Genomic DNA, 24774 nt, shown 5'->3' with positions numbered 1-24774 from the left:
TGACATCACCAGAGGGTGTGGCCTACTCCCAAACATGCACGTTGCACACCAACCAAACAAACACCCCGGGGCATCTGCACGACCACTCCCACCTAAGGAAGCAGACAGTAGGGATGTTTGCCAAGTCTCTAAAGGACGTGGCAGTTGGTAGACAAACACCCCATGCCGCACTGGACAGAGGACCACCCAGAGACCCCTACCAGACCACTGCACAACCAAGGAGCCCCAGGGCCCCTCAACGCTCCACCAGACCCAGCGCACCCCACAGGCCCATTCCACCACCAGAGCATCACCACTTCCATCGGCTTAGCTAGACTGGACCGGGACCAGCCTACTACCCCTCACCAGACCACCACATCTACCAGACCAGAGAGGAAGCCCCACAGCCCAGACCTGACCCTCCTCCACTCCACAGGGCCCAACAGCAGGAACAGAGCAGCTACGCAGAGGTTGTCAGAGGACAGGAGAACCCTGTGAGATTAAACAGCTCCTCCAATACATCTGCACTAAACACACACACACACAAACACGCACACACACACACACACACACGCACCAATTCTACTAAAAGTTTACTTGTTCAATGAATAAGAATATACAGTTGAAGTCGGAAGTTTACATAAACTGAGTTTAAATGCATTTGGCTAAGGTGTTTCACAATTCCTGACATTTAATCCCAGTAAAAATTCCCTGTTTTAGGTCAGTTAGGGTAACCACTTTATTTTAAGAATGTGAAATGCTTCATTTCACTTTATTTTAAGAATGTGAAAGGCTTCGTGCCATGGATCATCACTGGAGGCTTCGTGCCATGGATCATCACTGGAGGCTTCGTACGTGGAGCCGGAACAGGTCTCACCGGACTGGGGAGACGCACTGGAGGCCGGGTGCATGGAGCAGGCAAAGGGCGTACCAGGCTGGAGAGACGCACTGGAGACCGGGTGCGCGGAGCTGGCACAGGATATACTGGGCCGTGGAGGCGCACTGGAGGTCTGGAGCGTAGGGCTGGCACAACCCGTCCTGGCTGGATGCTCACTTTAGCCCGGCAAGTGCGGGGCGCTAGCACAGGATGAACTGCGCTGTGAAGGCGCACTGGCGACACAGTGCGTAGAGCTGGCGCAGGATATCCTGGACCGAGGAGGCGTACTGGAGCCGGCACAATCCGTCCTGGCTGAATGCCCACTCTAGCACGGCAAATGCGGGGCGCAGGCACAGAGTGCATCGGGCTATGAATGCGCACTGGAGATACAGTGCACATCACCTCATAACACGGTGCCTGACTGGTCACACGCTCCCCACGGTAAGCACGGGGAGTTGGCTCAGGTCTCTAAACCCCGACTCCGCCAATCTCCCCGTGTGCCAAAATTTTTGGAGCTGCCTCTCGGGCTTCTGTTGTTGCTGTGCTAACTCCTCGTAGCGTCGCCATTCCTCCTTTGCTGCCTCGATCTCCTCCCTTGGATGGCGATACTCCCCAATCTGCGTCCAGGGCCCTTTGCCGTCCAGGATCTCCTCCCATGTCCAACTATCCTGGCCACGCTACTTGGTCCGTTTTTGGTGGGAGGTTCTGCAACGCTCGTCGTTCGAAGGAGAAGTGGACCAAAGCGCAGCATGTTAAGTGTTCATGATAATTTATTTCAAGAAACACTCAAACAAGAATAAACAAAAGCAACAAAACGAAAGCGAACAGTTCCGTCAGGCATAGACGCTAAACAGAAAATAACTTCCCACACACACAAGTGGAAAACAGGCTGCCTAAGTATGATTCCCAATCAGAGACAACGATAGACAGCTGCCTCTGATTGGGAACCACACTGGCCCAAAAACAAAGAAACAGAAAACAGACTTCCCCACCTGAGTCACACCCTGACCTAACCAAACATAGAGAATAATAAGGATCTCTATGGTCAGGGCATGACAGGTACCTTCAGGAGTTTGGAAATTGCTCCCAAGGATGAACAAGATCTGTGGAGGTTGTCGTGTCTTTGGGCATCATTAAATCCGAAGACTTATTTTTATCAAATAACTCTCTGTAATTATTATTACGCGATTAAACTGATTAATCATGTAACTGTAATTAACTAGAAGGTCGGGGCACCAAGGAAAATATTCAGATTACAAAGTTATAATTTTCCTAATATAACTTCAGATATCATATCTGATCTGAGTCTTCTGATTTATGATGTATTCTTTACCTCGTCAGTCTCATTGAAAACGTTATAAATTGTTGTTATCTGCACGAACCCAGTCTTCACTAAGTCATCCATACATCAATTGTCTTAAAATCATTTATTTACTAAACTAAGTAATTCACAGAAAGCATACAAAACAGTAGGTATCGTTACAAAGTATTGGTAGAGGAATGTGCCCTAGTGGGCTAAACCGTCATGGCGGCTTGTTAAACAAAAGGTGATAAGGGTCAGCTGAGAAGGCACAACAGAGTTGATAAATATTAACAATTGATATGCTAATCCCTTGCACATGAACGCTCACTCATTCGGAAACAACTGCAATCAATATATATATTTACGCTCAGTGTGTCGTCGTGATCTTTGTTGGAGAGTTTCGTCCTCTCGCTCTCTCTCTTGGTTAGAATGGATCTTTCAAAGCGACATTCATTAATGTCGTTATAGAATGGATGTTTCGTCGGTCTTCGCGTTCAATGATACCGAATTTTTAGCTGCAGACTAGTAATTAATATCAAAGACTTGTTATTATTCTGTCGGTATCGATAGTCTAAGATTTTAACCACGTGGTATGGTTACAGTTCAGTAGAGGAATGCATGGTCAAACCTTGGCCCTCTCTGTTCGAGGTAAGCTGGTCTAAAGAAAGAAACCCTGGGTGGGGGTTCATATACAGAAAGTAGAAAAGGCTGTCACATGACGTCCTGTCTGTGTCCCTGGGGGCGTGCCAGTGACTTAGTTAAGCTTTTAACAGAAATACAATTCTCTCACATTAACATCAGTACATAGCATCTCAACATATTCCAAATAGGTTTATCCTTATTCATTAATTGTATACAACCATTTAGATGTAAGTCTCATAGCTGAGGCTATTATATAAACATTATTATGGTAATATGGCAATATTGTCTCTCATGAGTTGTCATAAAATTGTACCAAGCGGACCAGTTCGTAGCTGGATTCTTCACCGATCTTTTATACCTTCTGCAGAACATAAATGTTGTTCGATTTCCCCGTCCAGTGAGGTGGAAGAATTCCTTTGTCTCTCTATGAAACCACCCTGTCTCAAAACTGTGGCCTGTGAGACAGGACATTCCCTTTGGAATTTACGACCGCCTTCTGACCGCAGCAGCCTGGGTGTAGGAGACAGAGGGAGATGGTGCAGAAGTAGGGGGATGGTAGAGGGGGAGGGGGTCAACTGTGCTCACTGTACTCAAAGAGGGCAATGTCATGACAAGGTCTAAAAAAAATAAATTCTGAGGTCTTGGCTGATTTCTTTTCCCATGATGTCAAGCAAAGAGGCACTGAGTTTGAAGGTAGACCTTGAAATACATCCACAGGTACACCTCCAATTGACTCAAATTATGTCAATTAGCCTATCAGAAGCTTCTAAAGCCATGACATCCTTTTCAGGAATTTTCCAAGCTGTTTAAAGGCACGGTCAACTTAGTGTATGTAAACTTCTGACCCACTGGAATTGTGATACAGTGAATTAGTGAAATAATCTGTCAGTAAACAATTGTTGGAAAAATTACTTGTGTCATGCACAAAGTAGATGTTCTAACTGACTTGCCAAAACTATAGTTTGTTAACAAGAAATTTGTGGAGTGGTTGAAAAACAAGTTTTAATGACTCCAACCTAAGTGTATGTAAACTTCCGACTTCAACTGTATGTATATATATAGTCGTGTCTTATATATATATATATATATAAATAAAAAGCTGAAATAAAAGCTGAAATCAATCACTCTCTCTACTACTATTCTGACATTTCACATTCTTAAAATAAAGTGGTGATCCTAACTGAAGTGGTGATCATAACTGACCTAAGAGAGGGAATTTTTACTAGGATTAAATGTCAGGAATTGTGAAAAACTGAGTTTAAATGTATTTGGCTAAGGTGTATTTAAACTTCCGACTTCAACAGTATATTCAGGTAAACAGCAAAAGAAGCACAACTGAAATTGATAAAAAACTAAACAAAAAAGACCACAGATGACAACTGGTTTGATGCAGATTGTAAAATTATAAGGAAAAAACGTAGAAAAATATCCAACCAAAAGCACAGAGACCCAAATAATGGTACGACTCATAACCCCAATCTTTAAGAACGGAGACAAATTTGACCCTAACAATTACACAGGCATTTGTGTGAACAGTAACCTGGGGAAGGTTTTATGTAGTATTATAAATGTAAGAATTCTAATTGGATTTATACCAAAACATCGCACGACTAATCATATTTACACCCTACAAACTCTGATAGATAAACATGTCCACCAAAATAATACCAACATATATGCTTGCTTTATTGACTTCCAAAAAGCATTTGATTGTATTTGGCATACAGGACTGTTCTACAAATTTTTTGAAAGTGGTGTAGGGGGTAAAACATATGACATAACTACATCAATACGTGCGGCATTAAAATTGGAAGGAAAATAACAGAATTCTTTAACCAGGGGCAAGGCCTTAACCAGGGTTGCAATCTGAGCCCTGCACTCTTCAATATTTACATCAACGAATTGGCCACTATTCTAGAAAAATCCTCAGCCCCTGGTGTTAGTCTCCACAATTCAGAGGTTAAATGCCTACTCTTCGCAGATTACCCATGCCTGCTGTCACCCACAGCACATGGCCTACAGCAGAGCCTGGACCTGCTAGAGCCGTACTGCCAGACCTGGGCCCTGGCAGTAAACCCCAAAAAGTCATGACTAAAATAATGATTTTCCAGAGAAGATCCAGCTCTCAGGGAATTAGACCAAAGTTCTCAATTGGTACAAAATATATAGAGTACTGCACACACTACAATTACTTAGGTTTAAAAATAAGCTCAATTGGACACCTTCATGATGCAGTGAATTAACTGAGAGAGAAAGCACGCAGGGCATTCTACGCCATTAAAATATCTGAGTGACAGTGTGACAGACCAATCAACATGCACATGTCCTCTACTGTATGCTTATTGCTATTGTTCAATGCATGGTTATTTTGACCCTTGGTTATTGTTGTTACTGTTGTCCCGTTGACAATTTTGATTCTTCTTATTTTAATATTGTAAATATCTAAAGTAAACTTTACCAACGGTCAAAATAACCATACATTCAACAATAACAATAAGCATACAGTAGAGTACATGTGGAGGTTGATTGGTCTGTCAGACACTGTCCCTCAACTTATGGCAGGCAGCAATGTAGTGCGCTGCCAACCCACAGCTCTCTGCGTCCTCCCCCAACAGGACGGGTAGTCTATTCTCATCAGAGAATAAGGGTTTCAAATGCAACTTGTCTCTCCTTTCTGGGGCGGTTCCCATTGCTTAGACGGCAGCCACGGTTCGTCCTTTATTTAAAGGGGTCATTGTAAATAAGAATTTCTTCTTAACTGACTTGCCTAGTTAAATAAAGGTAAAATAAAAAATTAAACGTCATGCCATTAAAGCAAATTTAATTCAATTCAATTGACAGAAAGACAGAGAGAGAGAGAAAAACAGATAGAGAAACAGAGAGAGAGAGAAAGAAATAGAGAGAGAAACAGAGCGACAGAGGTAGAGAGATAAATAGATAGAGAAACAAAGAGAGAGACAGAGGTAGAGAGAGAGACAGAAAGATTACAGCTTACTACAGTATATCCTCTGCTGCTGCATGCAGCTCAGTCTTGTGTTCTGTGAAAATATGATGAACATTATTTGGTTTAAAGATTATTTGATCTCTGAGAAATTAAGTTTATTGATTGCACCCAAATTGGCCATTTTAATTTATAGTATTCATATAATAATCAATAAATATAGTACCTAGCATCTGATTTTTTCTAACAATGAGTTAGGAATCCCCCAAAATTGTCAAAAGCCACCCACGGACCCCCCCACCCAACAACGAGCGGTCAGAACCTAGTAATATCAGGATGTAGGATGGGACGTCAACCTAACAACTTCAATGACTTATTTATCTGAACAGGGTAAAACAAACATCACCAAATTCACTGAGAACACATTACATATGATGAAGAAACAATACTCCAAGCCGCAGCTTGTTAGACATGAGGAATCCAAAGAGGTGGTCAAAAGCCACCAAAAGCCACTTATGGACCCCAGACATAGAGAACTGATACTATATACTCATTGTTGGTTGGAATTGGTGTGGGGTGTGTGTTTGTGGTGGGGGGGGGGGGGGGTCCATAGGTGGATTTTGACGGTCTCTTTGGATTCCTCATGTCTAACTCATTATTAGAAAAACGTTTGTTCCCAATCGGATGTTAGGAAATATATGTATTGGATATTATATGAATCCTGTAAATTACAATGGCAAATTTGGGTGCAATCAGTAATTTCTCAGACATCAACAAATAAGGATGCATGAATGCTAATCTTATCTGTTTCTAACTACAGAATTAATTTCAGAACAATCTGAGATGATGGTTGTCATGGTTTGCTGAAATGACATGGAACGACCTGACTAAAACTGAATGTGAAACTTCCGCTCATCTGCACCTCCACCACAGGAAACGGCAAAGTGTCTTTTACCCACGGAGAACAGACAACGCACATGCACGTACACACAACATCCACACACACATATAACAGTCTACACGATATTATTCATATCTGGAGCACTAGAGAGCACAACACACTCAACAGTGTCAAAACATCTTCCTAACCAGCACAGGTGGCTGGTGGCACCTTAATTGGGGAGGACAAGCTCATACTGTAGGAATGACTGGAATGGTATAAAACACATCAAACAAGTGGTTTCCATTTGTTTGATCATATTCCATTCAATCATTTATTATGAGCCCTCCTCCCCTCACCAGCCTCCTGTTTCTGAGAGCAGAGTATGACAATGACTCTAAAAGGGCTGCTATTTCAAGCCTAGTGGAATAGAAAGCTGAGAGTGCTGTTCCTATTTGAATGAATCCAAGATGGCGTAGCAGTCAGATGTCTTTGTCTTGTCCCATGTATATATATTTTTATATCTTTTTCTTCGCATTCTTTTTAATATTTCTCCTAAACCTCAACTTCAAAATACTCTCCTGCAACCCGCCTCACCCAATGTGGTGTGGGTCTGTTTTTTTTCTAAAGTATTTCTATTTACCTCCGAACTGGAATACCTCAACTGAAGCTAGCTAGCTAACTAGCTACCAGCCAGCTAACCTTTAGCTCCGAAAGCTCTCGCCAGTTCATACAACGCATTTCAAACCAGAGCATACCGGACCTATTTTTCTCTCCATATCCCCGGATTCCTACCGCAAACTCTGAACCCTTTCATCTGGATTATGGCAGCTAGCTAACCGCAACCCGGGTTGACTACTCCTGGCTAACGTTTCCGTCCCGGAGCAAGCACCAACTAGCCTGGGGCTAGCCCATGCTAGACCCATCTCCCGGCTAGGGCTCCTGGGCTACTCCTGAAGCTCACTCCTCGGCTACAATATCCGGACCCCTTCTACTGCCGGTATGGGGCACAGAACCCCGCCGATCCTTCACGACTGGAATACCGACAATCTGCCCGAGGATCCAACAGGCCCCTCAGGCGCGATGTCCCCTGAAGGCCCATTCTGTTAACCGCGGCCTGCTAGCTATCAATAGCATATTGGACTATTAGCTGATCCACCGGCCAGTTTCTTGGACCACTATACCCATTTTGCCAATTGGACTTGGACCCCTCTGCTACTTGGAACCCTACTAATTCCACGAATGGTCTATCGACGTCACCGCACGAGGAGGAAAAAACAGACTTTTCCCCCCATCGCGACGTCCCTCTAAGGCCCTTATGCTACCTTGCTAGCCCCGGGCCTGCTAACTGCTAGCCCCGGCCTGCTACCTGTCTGAATCGCCGTGTCCACAGCCAGCCCAACCACTCACTGGACCCATACGCATGCCTCTCCCTAATATCAATATGCCTTGTCCATTACTGTCCTGATCAGTGATTACTGTCTTATTTCACTGTAGAGCCTATAGCCCTGCTCAGTATGCCTTAACTAACAATGTTGTTCCACCTGCCACATATGCGATGACATCACCTGGTTTAAACGTCTCTAGAGACTATATCTCCCTCTTCATTACTCAATGCCTAGGTTTACCTCCAATGTACTCTCTTCCTACCATACCTTTGTCTGTACATTATGCCTTGAATCTATGCTACCGTGCCCAGAAACCTGCTCCCTTTACTCTGTTCCGAACGTTCTTATAGCCTTTAGCCGTACCCTTATCCTACTTTTCCTCTGTTCCTTTGGTGATGTAGAGGTTAATCCAGGACCTGCAGTGCCTAGCTCCACTCCTACTCCCCAGGTGCTCTCATTTGTTGACTTCTGTAAACGTAAAAGCCTTGGTTTCATGCACTCCCTAAGTTTGCTTTATTCACTGCTTTAGCGCATTCTGCCAACCCAGATGTCTTAGCCGTGTCTGAATCCAGGCTTAGGAAAACCACCAAAAACCCTGAAATGTCCATCCCTAAATATAACATTTTCCGCCAAGACAGAACTGCTAAAGGGGGCGGTGTTGCAATCTACTGCAGAGATAGAACTCTGCAGGCTATCTTACTATCCAGGTCTGGACCAAAACAATTTGAGCTTCTACTTCTTCTACCTTTCCAGAAACAAGTCTCTCACTGTTGCCTCTTGCTATAGACCACCCTCTGCCCCCAGCTGTGCCCTGGACACCATATGTGAATTGATTGCCCCCCATCTATCTTCTGAGCTCATGCTACTAGGTCACCTAAACTGGGACATGCTTAACACCCCAGCCATCCTACAATCTTAGTTTGATGCCCTCAATCTCACAAATTATCAATGAACCTACCAGGTACAACCCCAAATCTGTAAACACGGGCACCCTCATAGATATCATCCTAACTAACTCGTCCACCAAATACACCTCTGCTGTTTTCAACCAAGATCTCAGCGATCACTGCCTCATTGTCTGCATCTGTAATGGGTCTGCGGTCAAACGACCACCCCTCATCACTGTCAAACGCTCCCTAAAACACTTCTGCGAACAGGCCTTTCTAATTGACCTGGCTGGGGTATCCTGGAATGACATTGACCTCATCCCGTCAGTAGAGGATGCCTGGTTATTCTTTAAAAAAGTGCCTTCCTCACCATCTTAAATAAGCATGCTCCATTCAAAAAATGTAGAACTAGGAATAGATATAGCCCTTGGTTCACTCCAGACCTGTCTGCCCTTGACCAGCACAAAAACATCCTGTGACGTTCTGCATTAGCATCGAATAGCCCCCGTGATATAGTTTTTAGGGAAGTTAGGAACCAATATACACAGGCAGTTAGGAAAGCTAAGGCTAGCTTTTTCAAACAGAAATTTGCATCCTGTAGTAGTAACTCAAAAAAGTTCTGGGACACTAAAGTCCATGGAGAATAAGAACACCTCCAAGAGCACTGCTGCACAATAAGAGCACTGCTGCACTGAGGCTAGGAAACACTGTCACTACCAATAAATCAGCATTTTTCTACAGCTGGCCATGCTTTCCACCTGGCTACCCCTACCCCGGTCAACAGCCCTGCGCTCCCCACAGCAACTCGCCCAAACCTCCCCCACCTCTCCTTCACCAAAATCCAGATAGCTGATGTTCTGAAAGAGCTGCAAAATCTGGACCCCTACAAATCAGCCGGGCTAGACAATCTGGACACTCTAAAACTATCTGCCGAAATTATTGCAACCCCTATTACTAGCCTGTTCAACCTCTTTCGCATCATCTGAGATTCCCATAGATTGGAAAGCTGCCGCGGTCATCCCCCTCTTCAAAGGGGGAGACACTCTAGACCCAAACTGCTACAGACCTATATCTATTCTACCCTGCCTTTCTAAGGTCTTTGAAAGCCAAGTTAAAAACAGATCACCGACCATTTCGAATCGCACCGTACCTTCTCCGCTATACAATCTGGTTTCAGAGCTGGTCATGGGTGCACCTCAGCCACGCTCAAGTCCTAAACGATATCATAACCGCCATCGATAAGAGACATTACTGTGCAGCCATATTCATCGACCTGGCTAAGGCTTTCGACTCTGTCAATCACAACATTCTTATTGGCAGACTCAACAGCCTTGGTTTCTCAAATGATTGCCTTGCATGGTTCACCAACTACTTCTCAGATAGAGTTCAGTATGTCAAATCGGAGGGCCTGTTGTCCGGACCTCTGGCAGTCTCTATGGGGATGCCACAGGATTCAATTCTCAGGCTGACTCTAACCTCCAGATGAGCTTCAATGCCATACAACTCTCCTTCCATGGCCTCCAACTGCTCTTAAATGGAAGAAAAACTAAATGCATGCTCTTCAGCCAATCGCTGCCCGCACCTGCCACCCATCCAGCACCACTACTCTGGACGGATCTGACTTAGAATATGTGGACAACTATAAATACCTAGGTGTCTGGTTAGACTGCAAACTTTCCTTCCAGACTCACATTAAACATCTCCAATACAAAATTAAATCTAGAATCGGCTTCCTATTTCGCAACAAAGCATCCTTCACTCATGCTGCCAAACATACCCTCGTAAAACTGACTATCCTACCGATCCTCGACTTCAGCGATGTCATTTACAAAATAGCCTCCAACACTCTACTCAACAAATTGGATGCAGTCTATCACAATCCCATCCGTTTTGTCACCAAAGCCCCATATACTACCCACCACTGCGACCTGTATGATCTCGTTGGCTGGCCCTCGCTTCATACTCGTCGCCAAACCCATTGGCTCCAGGTCATCTACAAGTCTCTGCTAGGTAAAGCCCCGCCTTATCTCAGCTCACTGGTCACCATAGCAGCACCCACCCATAGCACGCGCTCCAGCAGGTATATCTCACTGGTCACCCCCAAAGCCAATTCTTCCTTTGGCCGCCTCTCCTTCCAGTTCTCTGCTGCCAAGGACTGGAACGAAGTGCAAAAATCTCTGAAGCTGGAGAATTACCTCCCTCACTAGCTTTAAGCACCAGCTGTCAGAGCAGCTCACAGATCACTGCACCTGTACATAGCTCATCTATAAATAGCCCATCCAATCTTCCTCATCCCCATACTCTATCTATCTATCTATCTATCTATCTATCTATCTATCTATCTATCTATCTATCTATCTATCTATCTATCTATCTAGCTCCTTTGCACCTCAGTATCTCAACTTGCACATTCATCTTCTGCACATCCTACCATTCCAGTGTTTAATTGCTATATTGTAATTACTTTGCCACCATGGCCTATTTATTGCCTTACCTCTCTTATCCTACCTCACTTGCACATGTAGTATATAGATTTTTCTACTGTATTATTGATTGTATGTTTGTTTATTCCATGTGTAACTCTGTGTTGTTGTATGTGTCAAACTGCTTTGCTTCATCTTGGCCAGGTCGCAGTTGCAAATGAGAACTTGTTCTCAACTAGCCTACCTGGTTAAATAAAGGTGAAAAAAATTAAATTCAAGCCTAGGGAATAGAAAGCTGAGAGGCTGTTCCTATTTTGAAACTCACTAAAATAAAGTGACAACTGAACCAATGATCATAACCAAAACAGAATCCACCGCTCTCTCCCTTTCTATCTGTTAGTTTTTCTCTGAGATGTGTGCCTGGTGTGATGTCAGAGGTGGGAACCTGTGAGCATTCAGCCGAGTCAATCCTGTTTGAACATCCCTCTGTTACGATGGAGACGGGCAATCAGCCCCACTGTCTGAGCCACGGACCAGAGGGAGATTGGAAAGACAGGAAGAGAAAGAGGGAGCAAAGAGTAAAGTAGAGAGTTCTAGGAAAGACAGTTGTGACAGAGAGAGATAGAGAGCATTACTGTTTCTAACTGTCTTAATCTCCCCATAGAAACAACAGTGACAGCACCATCAACAAAAACGGAAGGGATCTATTTCAGCTTAGTCGAAGCCTGGGTCTGTACTGTTTCAATGGTAGGTTACGGGGGGATTCTTTGGGAGATTCACCTATTGTTCACCTCTTGGCCACAGCACAGTAGACTATATGATTACAGACATTGACCCTTTCTCTCAGCTCATTCACCATCAAGCCACTAACACCTCTGTCGGATCACAGCCAAATTACCTTGTTCCTCAAAATAACAGATATGGAAAACACACATTCACAGCCCAGTAAGCTGTACAAAATCAGAAATTCATACAGATGGGCCCAAAACAGCACAGAAGAATACCAGAAAGCAACCAGTAACCAATAAATACAAACGCTCTTAGATTGCTTTCTGGATACCACATTTATTCACAGTAAATAAAGCATCAATCTAGCAGTAATAAACATCAATATATTCAAGCAAACGGCAATAGAAGCACAACTGAAACTGATAGAAAACCAACCAAAAAAGACAGATGACAACTGGTTTGATGCAGATTGTAAAAAGGAAAAAACTTATAACAATATCAAACCAAAAGCAGAGAGACGCAAATAATGGCACAGTACAACAGCAAGCAGCTGACACTAATTGAGGAGTCCATAAACAGAAACAACTTCTAATTCTAGAGGAATTAGCAATACAAAATGGTGACATATGGACAACCCATTTCAAAACAATCTACAACAATGTTCAAATTGATGCAAACGCAGAACAATGCCAAATTCATGAGAACATTTCAATTGGCTATATTAAAATAGTTTAATTTCATCCTGAGTGTGGGTTATTCCATGATATCTGAAATCAAGGACTCATAACCCCAATCTTTAAGAACGGAGACAAATTTGACCCGAACAATTACACAGGCATTTGTGTGAATAGTAACCTAGGGAAGGTTCCCTGTAGTATTATAAATGTAAGAGTTCTAAACTTCCTTAATAAGCACAATGTCTTGAGTAAAAGCTACATTGGATTTATATCAAAACATCGCAAGACAGATCATATTTACACCCTACACACCCTGATAGATAAACATGTCCACCAAAATAATACCAAAATGTACGCTTGCTTTAATGACTTCCAAAAATCATTTGATTTGGCATACAGGACTGTTCTACAAAGTTATTGAAAGTGATGTAGGGGGTAAAACATATGACATTCGAAAAGTATTCAGAACCCTTCACTTTTCCCAAATTTTCTAACATTACAGTCTTATTCTAAAACGGATTCCCTTATCGATATAAACACAATACCCCATAATGACACAGCAAAGACCGGTTTTTAGAACTCTTTGCAAATGTATAATAAATAAAAAAAACGACTGAAATATCACATTTACATAAGTATTCAGACCCTTTAGTCAGTACTTTGTTAAAGCATTTTTGGCAGCGATTACAGCCTCGAGTTCTGTAAGGTTGGCACAGCTATTTTCAGGTATCTCCGGAGATGTTCGATCGGGTTCAAATCCGGGCTCTGGCTGGGCCACTAATGAACATTCAGGCCAAAGAGTTCAAACTTCGTTACATCAGACCAGAGAATCTTGTTTCTCATGATCTCAGAGTCCTTTAGGTGGCTTTTGTCATGTGCCTTTTACTGAGGAATGGCTTCCATCTAGACACTCTACCATATAGGCCTGATTGCTGGAGTGCTGCAGAGATGGTTGTCCTGCTGGAAGGTTCTCCCATCTCCACAGAGGAACTCTGGAGCTCTGTCAGAGTGACCATTGGGTTCTTGGTCACCTCCCTGACCAAGGCGCTTCTCCCACAATTGCTCAGTTTGGCCGGGCAGCCAGCTCTAGGAAGAGTCTTGGTGGTTCCAAACTTCTTCCATTTAAGAATGATTAAGGTCACTGTTCTTGGGGACCTTCAATGCTGCAGAAATGTTTTGGTAACCTTCCCCAGATCTGTGCCATGACACAATCCTGTCTCGGAGCTCTACGGACAATTCCTTCAACCTCATGGCTTGGTTTTTGCTCTGACATGCACTGTCAACTGTGGGACTTTATATAGACAGGTGTGTGCCTTTCCAAATCATGTCCAATCAATTGAATTTACCACATGTGGATTCCAATCAGGTTGTAGAAATATCTTAAGGATGATCAATGGAAACAGGATGCACCTGAGCTCAATTTCGAGTCTCATAGCAAAATGGCTGAATACTTACGTTAATATTTCTGTTTTCTATTTTTTATACATTTGCAAAAATTTATAAAAACCTGTTTTCATTTTGTCACTATTGGGCATTGTGTGTAGATTGATTAGGATATTTTTCTTTTTTAATCAATTTTAGAATAAGGTTATAACGTAACAAAATTTGGAAGAAATGGGGGCCTTCGACCTGTGCCTGCTGTCACCGACAGCACATGGCCTACAGCTGAGCCTGGGCCCTGGCATTACATCCCCAATAAAATGATTTTCCAGAGAAGATCAAGATCTCAGGGAAGTACTGCACACACTCCAATTCCTTTGGTTTAAAAATAAGATCAACTGGACACCTAAATGAGGCAATGAATGAACTGAGAGAGAAAGCATAGAGGGCATTCTATGCCATTAAAAAAACAAATTCAAATTGAAATGCCTATTACATTTGTCTAAAACTAATTGAATGTGTCATTGAACAAATTGCAGTTTATGGCAGCGGGGTGTGGGTTCCACAAAACAAGATTTCACCCAATAGGACAAACACCCCATTGAAACCCTCCATGCAGAGTTCTGTAAGATTCTCCTACATGTACAGAAGAAAACTACAAACAATGCTACAGGGCAGAATTAGGCCAATATCCAAAACTCAAAAAAGAGCAATTAAGTTTTAGAAACATCTCAAATACAGTGACCCCTTCTCATATCACTATCAAGCCCTGCAATGCTAAGAGTTGAGCAAAGAAAAGAGAACCCTCATCCAGCTGGTGTAACATATACGCAGGGAGTAGCGTACTGAACGTAAACAAAACCAATACTGTCTGAAGACTGAGGCTACTGAGGGCTAAATAAACAGAGTGTAATCAGGGTGATGAAGTCCAGGTGTGCGTAACGATGGGGAGAAGATGTGCTCAATGATGGTTGTCAGATGTGGATTGCGGACCGGCGGTTAGTAGGTAGACCGGCGGTTAGTAGGTAGACCGGCGGTTAGTAGGTAGACCGGCGGTTAGTAGGTAGACCGGCGGTTAGTAGGTAGACCGGCGGTTAGTAGGTAGACCGGCGGTTAGTTAGTAGACCGGCGGTTAGTTAGTAGACCGGCGGTTAGTTAGTAGACCGGCGGTTAGTAGACCGGCGGTTAGTAGACCGGTGAAGTCGAGCACCGGAGCAGGAGAGCGGGTGACAGCTGGTCCTGAGGCTCACAAACCTGTTTTACTAACACACCAAGCTTCAGGACCAGAACATCCAATCAATCAGAACAAACCAAATTACAACAGTCAAAACAAAACTACATTACATATTGGGAAACACAAGCACAAAGCAAAATGCAGTGCTATCTGGCCCTAAATTGACAGTACACCGTGGCTAACTATTTGACCATGGTTACTGATCAAAACCTTAGAAAAACTGTACAGGCTCAGTGAGAACAGCCTTTGCCATTGAGAAGGGTAGACACAGGAGAACCTGGCTCCCTGTAGAGGGAAGGCTGTATAATCACTGCACCAGAGCAGAACCTGAGACAGAGCTGCATTTCCTGATAAAATGTAAAGAATATCAAATTAGAGTGTAATTTCCCCAAATTTGAAACCCTTATTCAAGGTTTCAAAGACCTCTCTGATGAGAATAGGCTACCCGTCCTGTTGGGGGAGGACGCAGAGAGCTGTGGGTTGGCAGCGCACTACATTGTTGCCTGCCATAAAATGACGGACAGTGTCTGACAGACCAACCACGCTGCACATGTCCTCTATGCCATTGTAATTGTTCCATGTACACACACACACACACACAACAGGAGGACCAAAGAGAGAAGAACAGGTTGACATTCTTAATCCAACATCAATACAAGTGGTTTACATTTTTTTATAATCAATAACCACTCACAAAGGGAAGAAAGAGCTATCATAAAACCAACATAGAGACTGTATACCCCTGGTCAAAATTTAACGCACACTCTCACACACACAATGGTCAGTCTAAGATCAGGCAGAACACACGCACGCATACACTGCCAACTCAGTAGATCAGCAGCCCACGGGCTAAAAGCAGGCAGGAAATATTTACACTTTCAGCAGAATAGTTGTACAGCGCTCAGAGAGAGAGAGAGAGAGAGAGAGAGGTCTATTTGAGAATAAAAGAGAGAACAAGGGAAGGAGAAGAGGGCAGAAGAGGGGAGAGAAGAGAGGACAAGTAAAAATAATGCCTGAGAGAAAGGGGAGAGGAAAAGAGGGAGGCAGGAGAGCAGGCATGAACCCAGATAAGGACAAAGTGTAGCTTACTCTTTCTCTGATGATAAGAATCTAGGCTCAGCAAAACCAACAAACCACAAAACCACATGGCCTACTGTATCATCAGCCCTACACTACAGAACTCATATCCCTTTAACTGTAAACACTGTGGCTTGGAGAGGAAGGTGTAACGTCAACTAACCATTGCTTATTACCAATAATGCAGTGTGGGGCACTGACAGTGATCACATCACAAATGCATGAACAGACATACTTAAAAAATATATATTTAACCTAGCCTTTATTTATAAAGATCGGCAAAAACAATAATACACACACTGCAGTTTTACTGAAACAACACAACACTGGATTACATCATTTCCTTAGCACAGGTCACATGTTCTGCAAACCACACACTTGTCCTCATGTCTGTCTCTGCTGAAACTCAAATCGGAACTGATGTTTGATGAGTGTGTGTGTGTGTGTGTGTTTGCCTTTCATAAACACTAGATAAGGTAAACAATGCCAGTAACACTGAAGGGCACTGTTGTTCACTCCTGGTCCTCCAGAGCTGCAGGACTGGGTGTGGAGTGTGCAGGCTTTTGTTCCAGCCCTGCACTAACACACCTGCTCTAGCTAATCAGGGTGTGTGGTGCTATACATGTAGTACATTGCTTAGCTGAATCAGGTGTTAGAAGTCATCTAGAACGAAAGCCTGTGCACACTGTGCCTCTCCATGACCAGTTCCAAACATCTATCCTAAACAATACTAAGCACCGGACCAGGAGGCCTGTAGTTATGGACATCAGGTTCTCCCTTTTGAATAAAAATGTAGGTAAGCAGAGAGAACAAACTCCTGTTTATGGAACCAGCATCTACAGGCTTTTAGAAAGAGGGCAGTGGCTGTGTATGTGCAGGTGGGATGAGCTGAAGTAGATTATAGCTGCACCTTATTACTCCTAGATATGAGGTGTTTATTACTCCTGGACATGATTGAATGGTACTAAAGCTGCTATTTTAAATAATACTGCATACATTTATGTATGCCTATTCTAGTGTATGTTCTCACAGAGACAATAGCTAAGGTTTCATCCAATTGGCAACAGATTTTCATGCAAATATTCGAAAATCTGCATATTTTCCCACCAGTGTTGTTTCCACCAAACTGACTGGTTGTGGATAAAAATCAGAGTGTGATGACATACTGTAGTGCACACAAAATGTACTTTTTGGTTTTCTTTTTCATGTACCGAATAAAAATCTAAAGTTCAATGTTTTTTCCATGGCATTTTCAACTCTACAGATGGTTTTGTCACAAACTGTTGTGTTAAATAGCAGATGTGCTTATCTGGTCTTGGCACGTGCGCTCTAACCAACAGCTCGCCGATACAGGGCAGGTAGGCTGGACGGGAAGACTAGTCTACATTATGAGATTGTTATGAATAAGACCGAGAATATTTAGAATTAGTATATATTTATTGGAAAGGAGCATCAACCTCATCACCGTGCACTTTCATCACCCGCTGTAGTTGATCATAATTCATTTAATCTGTAGCCTAATAAACTGCATGGTTTCCCAAATCGTAGTGGGAGGACCACACAACATATCATCACGTGACTCCAAGTTCACTTCGATATGATGGTTATTATATCAATACTTGAGCATAAAAGCGTTTCCACCAGCATTTGTCACGTAATTAACTTTACAGACACAAAATGACCAACATACAAATTATCTGTTGGCATTATTAAAATGTACTGAAACGTCTTGTTTCCATTACAGCTGTGGTGATTGTTTAAATACGGTATGACTACTTTATAAACTGTGGATGGAACTGTGGTTAATGATAAATAACAGAGTAGAATAACACAGTGGTTGAGGATAGAGTAGCAGGTGGACAGGTAGCCTAAAGGAGCGGGACAGGACGGAGGATTAGGTTCCTAACCCCTCCAATAATATTTCCCATAATCCTGCTCTCTCTGAGGGGCGAGATGAGCTGACGTCTGCAGAAACGGCCTGAGGAGGCTTTACACCCCCCCCCCCACCCCCGACTCTAACACACACACAGCTGCCAGAGGGATGATCTACCCTCGAGGTATGACTGCCTTTTCATCATCACTCAATAATACATAGACCCCTCCCAAAGCGACCCATTTTTCCTTACAAACCTGAAAAAAATGCCCTGCCCTAACCCTCCATCTCACTACCCCTACCCCTACCCATCCCCCTTTCCCTCCATCTCACTACCCCTACCCATCCCTCCATCTCACTACCCCTACCCATCCCTCCATCTCACTACCCCTACCCATCCCTCCATCTCACTACCCCTCCCCATCCCTCCAACTCACTACCCCTCCCTCTTTCCCTCCATCTCACTACCCCTCCCTCTTTCCCTCCATCTCACTACCCATCCCTCTTTCCCTCCATCTCACTACCCATCCCTCTTTCCCTCCATCTCACTACCCATCCCTCTTTCCCTCCATCTCACTACCCATCCCTCTTTCCCTCCATCTCACTACCCATCCCTCTTTCCCTCCATCTCACTACCCATCCCTCTTTCCCTCCATCTCACTACCCATCCCTCTTTCCCTCCATCTCACTACCCATCCATCTCACTACCCATCCCTCTTTCCCTCCATCTCACTACCCATCCCTCTTTCCCTCCATCTCACTACCCATCCCTCTTTCCCTCCATCTCACTACCCATCCCTCTTTCCCTCCATCTCACTACCCATCCCTCTTTCCCTCCATCTCACTACCCCTACCTCTTTCCCTCCATCTCACTACCCTTACCCATCCCTCTTTCCCTCCATCTCACTACCCCTACCCATCCCTCTTTCCCTCCACCTCACTACCCCTACCCATCCCCCTCTCCCTCCATCACACTACCCCTACCCATCCCCCTTTCCCTCCATCACACTACCCCTCCCTCTTTCCCTCCATCTCACTACCCATCCCTCCATCTCACTACCCATCCCTCCATCTCACTACCCATCCCTCCATCTCACTACCCATCCCTCCATCTCACTACCCATCCCTCCATCTCACTACCCATCCCTCCATCTCACTACCCATCCCTCCATCTCACTACCCATCCCTCCATCTCACTACCCATCCCTCCATCTCACTACCCATCCCTCCATCTCACTACCCATCCCTCCATCTCACTACCCCTACCCATCCCTCCATCTCACTACCCCTACCCATCCCTCCATCTCACTACCCCTACCCATCCCTCCATCTCACTACCCCTACCCATCCCTCCATCTCACTACCCCTACCCATCCCTCCATCTCACTACCCCTACCCATCCCTCCATCTCACTACCCCTACCCATCCCTCTTTCCCTCCATCTCCCTACCCCTTCCTCTTTCCCTCCATCTCCCTACCCCTTCCCATCCCTCTTTCCCTCCATCTCACTACCCCTTCCCATCCCTCTTTCCCTCCATCTCACTACCCCTTCCCATCCCTCTTTCCCTCCATCTCACTACCCCTTCCTATCCCTCTTTCCCTCCATCTCACTACCCCTTCCTATCCCTCTTTCCCTCCATCTCACTACCCCTACCCATCCCCCTTTCCCTCCATCTCACTACCCCTTCCCATCCCTCTTTCCCTCCATCTCACTACCCCTACCCATCCCTCTTTCCCTCCATCTCACTACCCCTACCCATCCCTCTTTCCCTCCATCTCACTACCCCTTCCCATCCCTCTTTCCCTCCATCTCACTACCCCTTCCCATCCCTCTTTCCCTCCATCTCACTACCCCTACCCATCCCTCTTTCCCTCCATCTTACTACCCCTACCCATCCCTCTTTCCCTCCATCTCACTACCCCTACCCATCCTTCTCTCCCCAAGCAGCTCAAGTGAGAGAGAAGACCAGACCCCTCCACTCCATCAATCTGGAATCCTCAGCTGCCTGCAGGCCATTCTGCTAGACAATGTGTGTGTGGGTGCTTATATTTGTCCTATTTCACACATGTATAAGTTACGCATGTGTAAATTGGAAATGTGTTTTTTGCATTTCCCAACTCTCTCTGACACCCTCAGAAAGTGGGATCACAGCCTGGGTCTGGCATTATTAACGTGTGCATGTGTGTGTGTGGCTGCGCACACAGCTAGAGAATGCCAGGATATAGAGAATCATCAATCAGTTAATCAGTAGTGGACACCTTGTAATGACTCCCACAGGCACCAGCCACATTACAGATGGCTATTAACACAGCTAATACTAGCACTCAACACACTAGAGCAGCCAAGATCACAGTCTGTAACACACCAGCAACACACTACCTACCCAGTACATATTGTACAACAGTCATACCTTTAACTTCACTTAATCAGTAAGAGTTGTCCTGCATTACGGCACTTTAAGACAGAGGATAAGATAAACAACATACGGGACACGTGGAGGGCATCGGACAATAAACTAAATGTGCATTAATATATACTTAGTGTACAAAACATTAAGGAACATCTGCTCTTTCCATGACAGACTGACCAGGTGAATTCAGCTGGGTCATTCTCACGAAACTGCCATTTGACCCAAACATTTTCAAGTCTCATTTTTCATGAAATGTCCTCTTATATTACTGAGATTAGGATCTCTACTTCATAATAATTATGTTGTTTTCTTATCAGAATTTTTGCATTTTACAACCATTTCCACTAAATTCTCATTACCTTAACAGTCCCAAAAAATGTATAAACAAATCAATCTAATATTTTTTAACATTGCTCCCCCAATGAAAAGGTCTGAGTTAAACATAACACTGAAAGTAAAAATATTTCAAATGAAACTATTAAATTATAATATAATAAAAAAAAAATTTAAAAAAAATATTTCAGCATTTTAGACGTTACGGAAATGAGAAGGCCAAGTGGGGTAAAGGTGGTGTTTGAGAATAAGAACCTAATTCTGAAGGCATATAAGCAAATAAATTAACATCTACTAGTCCTCTAGGTGATGCATCATGGGTGAATAAAACTTTACAGGAACTTGAAAAAGTGTTACGGTAATGAGACATGTTCACAGACATTGTGTGTTTGTACATAATAAATATTATAGTTTAATGTAAAATTCAACTGGTATACCATTTTTATAATCTTTGGACAAACTACAGCAACACATTATTTATTCAAATAACTTAGGTTTTTCTAAAGTAAAATTTTATAAAATGAGGCGATAATTTAATCCGGACGCATTTCGGTAATGAGACTTTTGGGTGAAAATGTTCAAAATTCTGGCGAAAATGTCAAACGAATTTGAAATAAGACGTGTTTCCTTAGTCCTCAGAATGATAGTTGACATATGCATCACATTTGTGTAACTCAATTTGCTACAGACATGTTTAAAATTGGTTTCATGAGAATCACCCAGGTGAAAGCTATGATCCCTTATTGATGTCACCAAAGAATGATTTTTAAGCCTTGAGACATGATTTTTGTATGTGTGCCATTCAGAGGGTCAATGGGAAAGACAAAAGATTGAAGTGCCTTTGAACGGGGTATGGTAGTAGGTGTCAGGCGCACCGGTTTGACTGTGTCAAGAACTGCAACGCTGCTGGGTTTTTCATGCTCAACAGTTTCCCTTGTGTATCAAGAATGGACCACCGCCCAAAGGACATCCAGCCAACTTGACACAACTGTGGGAAGCATTGGAGTCAACATGGGCCAGCATCCCTGTGGAACGCTTTAGACACCTTGTAGAGTCCATGTCCTGAAAAATTGAGGCTGTTCTGAGGGCAAAAGGGTGTGCAACTCAATATTAGGAAGGTGTTCCTACAGTTATGTACACATTTCAATTTCCCCCGGGGAAGCAATCAAGTAGATGTAATTAATTCAGTGTTATCTGTAATAATTTAATGCTGGAGAGAATAGATGTAAACTTTATAAACTGACCAGTGCATAAAGGAATGACTGTACGAACCGCACCTTTATAGTGATATCCGTCCATAAGTCATACTTCACTAGAGTACAATTGTGTTCCATTCTTCTTTACCTAATGAAGTTGTGCTAAACACACCAATATCCCTCTACATAACCACTCTTCCTCCACTGACATAGTCATATTCTGTAGAAAGTAAAACTCTACTCTATGGAGTCTTGTACAAAGTGTTTACGACTGTACTGTACTGTACGGTAGTGTAGTGTAGGGTAGTGTACGGTAATGTACAGTAGTGTAGTGTACTGTCCTGTATGGCAGTGTACTGTACTGTACGGTAGTGTACGGTAATGTACAGTAGTGTAGTGTACTGTCCTGTATGGCAGTGTACTGTAGTGTAATGTACTGTACGGTAGTGTAAGTGGATAGCATGTAGAACAGGTGTAGACAGAGGTGGTCGCCTGCCAGACATAAATACAGTAGCAGGATCATAGACACCTGACACAACACCACAAAATCGCAAGGATCAGACAGAGAGAGAGAGAGTGAGAGAGAGAGAGACAGTGAGAGAGAGAGAGAGAGACAGTGAGAGAGAGAGAGAGACAGTGAGAGAGAGAGAGAGAGAGACAGAGACAGAGACAGAGACAGAGAGAGAGAGAGAGAGAGAGAGAGAGAGAGTGAGAGAGAGAGTGAGAGAGAGAGTGAGAGAGACAGTGAGAGAGAGAGAGAGAGTGAGTGAGTGAGTGAGTGAGTGAGTGAGTGAGTGAGTGAGTGTGTGTGAGTGAGAGAGTGAGTGAGAGAGTGAGTGAGTGAGAGAGAGTGAGAGAGAGAGTGAGAGAGAAAGAGAAAAGGAGAGCGCATCAACACAGTGATAGGAGTCAGAAAACATTTGACAGATTAATCGAGACAGATGGAACTAGAATGGAAAAAAGAAACATTCAGCAACACCAGATACATTTTTAAAGTATGCACTTGAAATATCCTAACACTTGATTTGACCAATCATGGAGAAAAATACTTGATTTTACATGACACGTGAAATACAGTATTGACTCAGAGCGAGACAACTTTTCCATAACCTCACAGATAGCAGGTACTAGAAGTATGTCACAGGTCCCCAATGATCAGACTAATATGAAGTCAATTTACTGTATTATGTTTAGCTCAGTGGGTCACTATACAGCTGAGTGGGAGTCTGTTAGCAGACTTACCTTGGAGTATTGTCTGCGTAAACTGAACCTCTGCACCATCCTGACTGACGGAGAGACTGACGATCCACTCTGTCCACTCCACACACACTGAGTTCCTCCCAAGAGTAACACACACATCCAGAGCCAGTACACTCACACACACACACACACACACACACACACACACACACACACGACCCACAGGCTGCAATCTACTTCACACACAAAGATACAGTATATGCACGTGAATACACACAGAAAAACACACTTCTCTCTGTTCCAAACTGCTCTAATCCATGTTGGTTCATCTAGTGCGCAAACACAAGTGAAGAGAGAAAAGAAAGCGAGAGAGGGAGGTGAGGAGGGAGAAAAGGAGGGGCAGGGAGGACAGACAGAGATAAAGAGTGCTCAGCTGTGCTGCCCTCTACTCACACTCAGCATGGTTTCCATCTCTCGGGTTCTCTCTCTCCACACACACACACACACACACACCTCATGGCTGACAGCACAGAGTTACACGCGCGCACACACACAAAGTGGGATTTACAGAGCAGACAGAAATAGGAATAAAACTCTATTTTTGCACACACACAGAGTCTTAAGAGAACACACACACATACAGAGTCTGATGAGCAAACACACACTCTCTGTCTTCAGCTCCGTCACATTTATTGTAGGACAAGGCAAGGTTGCGGGACAAGGGGAGGGGGAGGTGCTGGCTGTCTGACTGTCTGAACCACCCCTCTCCTAGGACTATGAAAGTGGGAGAGAAAGAGGGAGGGAGAGGGAGTGAGAGAGAGGTTTGGAAAATGAGAGAAAAATAGAGAGAAGAGGGGAGTTAAGGCAGAAGAAAGATGGTGGGTCATAGAGAGAATGAGAGAGGTAGTATTGGGTAGGGTGTGGTTCTATCAGATCCATTGTGTGCAGTGTGGAATCTCAAGCACACACACACACACACAAACACACTTCACTGCTCAAGCCTATTGAAATATGTTCAACAGGACCAAACCTGTCTGGGCCACCACCCAACACCCAACAGGGGGGCATAACCTCTGACCTATTCCCACCACAGGGGGGCCACACTCTGCCAAGGTCATCCTCGCCATTTCCATGGAAACTACAGTAGGGTGTACAGACACTGTGAGCCGGAGGGTTGCCACGACAACCGCTCAGATGACCTGAATGACATTGCTTCATTGGTTGAGACACGGCTCTGTGTGTGTGTGTGTGTGTGTGTGTGTGTGTGAGCGAGAGTTACCAGAAGACTAACACGTGCACATTGAGCAGTGAAGAGAGAGAGACTAATGATCTATTTCAGCAGTA

The 24774-nt window shown here is 43.9% G+C and overlaps 1 protein-coding gene across 4 annotated transcripts in view; it reads right to left on the bottom strand.

Moving 5' to 3' along the window:
- The window catches only part of LOC106566626 (transmembrane and coiled-coil domains protein 1), a 109295-nt gene that overhangs the window by 49691 nt on the left and 34830 nt on the right, over nucleotides 1–24774 (bottom strand). The window contains exon 1 of one of the 4 annotated variants that reach the window (XM_014134830.3): nucleotides 23473–23786. The exons of the other annotated variants lie outside the window; for them this stretch is intronic. Within the exon in view, the coding sequence (XP_013990305.1) occupies nucleotides 23473–23589 (117 nt within the window). The 5' untranslated portion in view covers nucleotides 23590–23786. Of the gene's footprint in view, nucleotides 1–23472; nucleotides 23787–24774 lie in introns of those variants that run through there. 4 annotated transcript variants of the gene reach the window in all.

Source organism: Salmo salar, chromosome 13, assembly GCF_965601325.2.
Source record: "Salmo salar chromosome 13, fSalSal1, whole genome shotgun sequence".
Lineage (NCBI taxonomy): Eukaryota > Metazoa > Chordata > Actinopteri > Salmoniformes > Salmonidae > Salmo > Salmo salar.
Note: the sequence above shows the minus strand (reverse complement) of the source record. Positions and strands in the feature narration are given on the sequence as shown.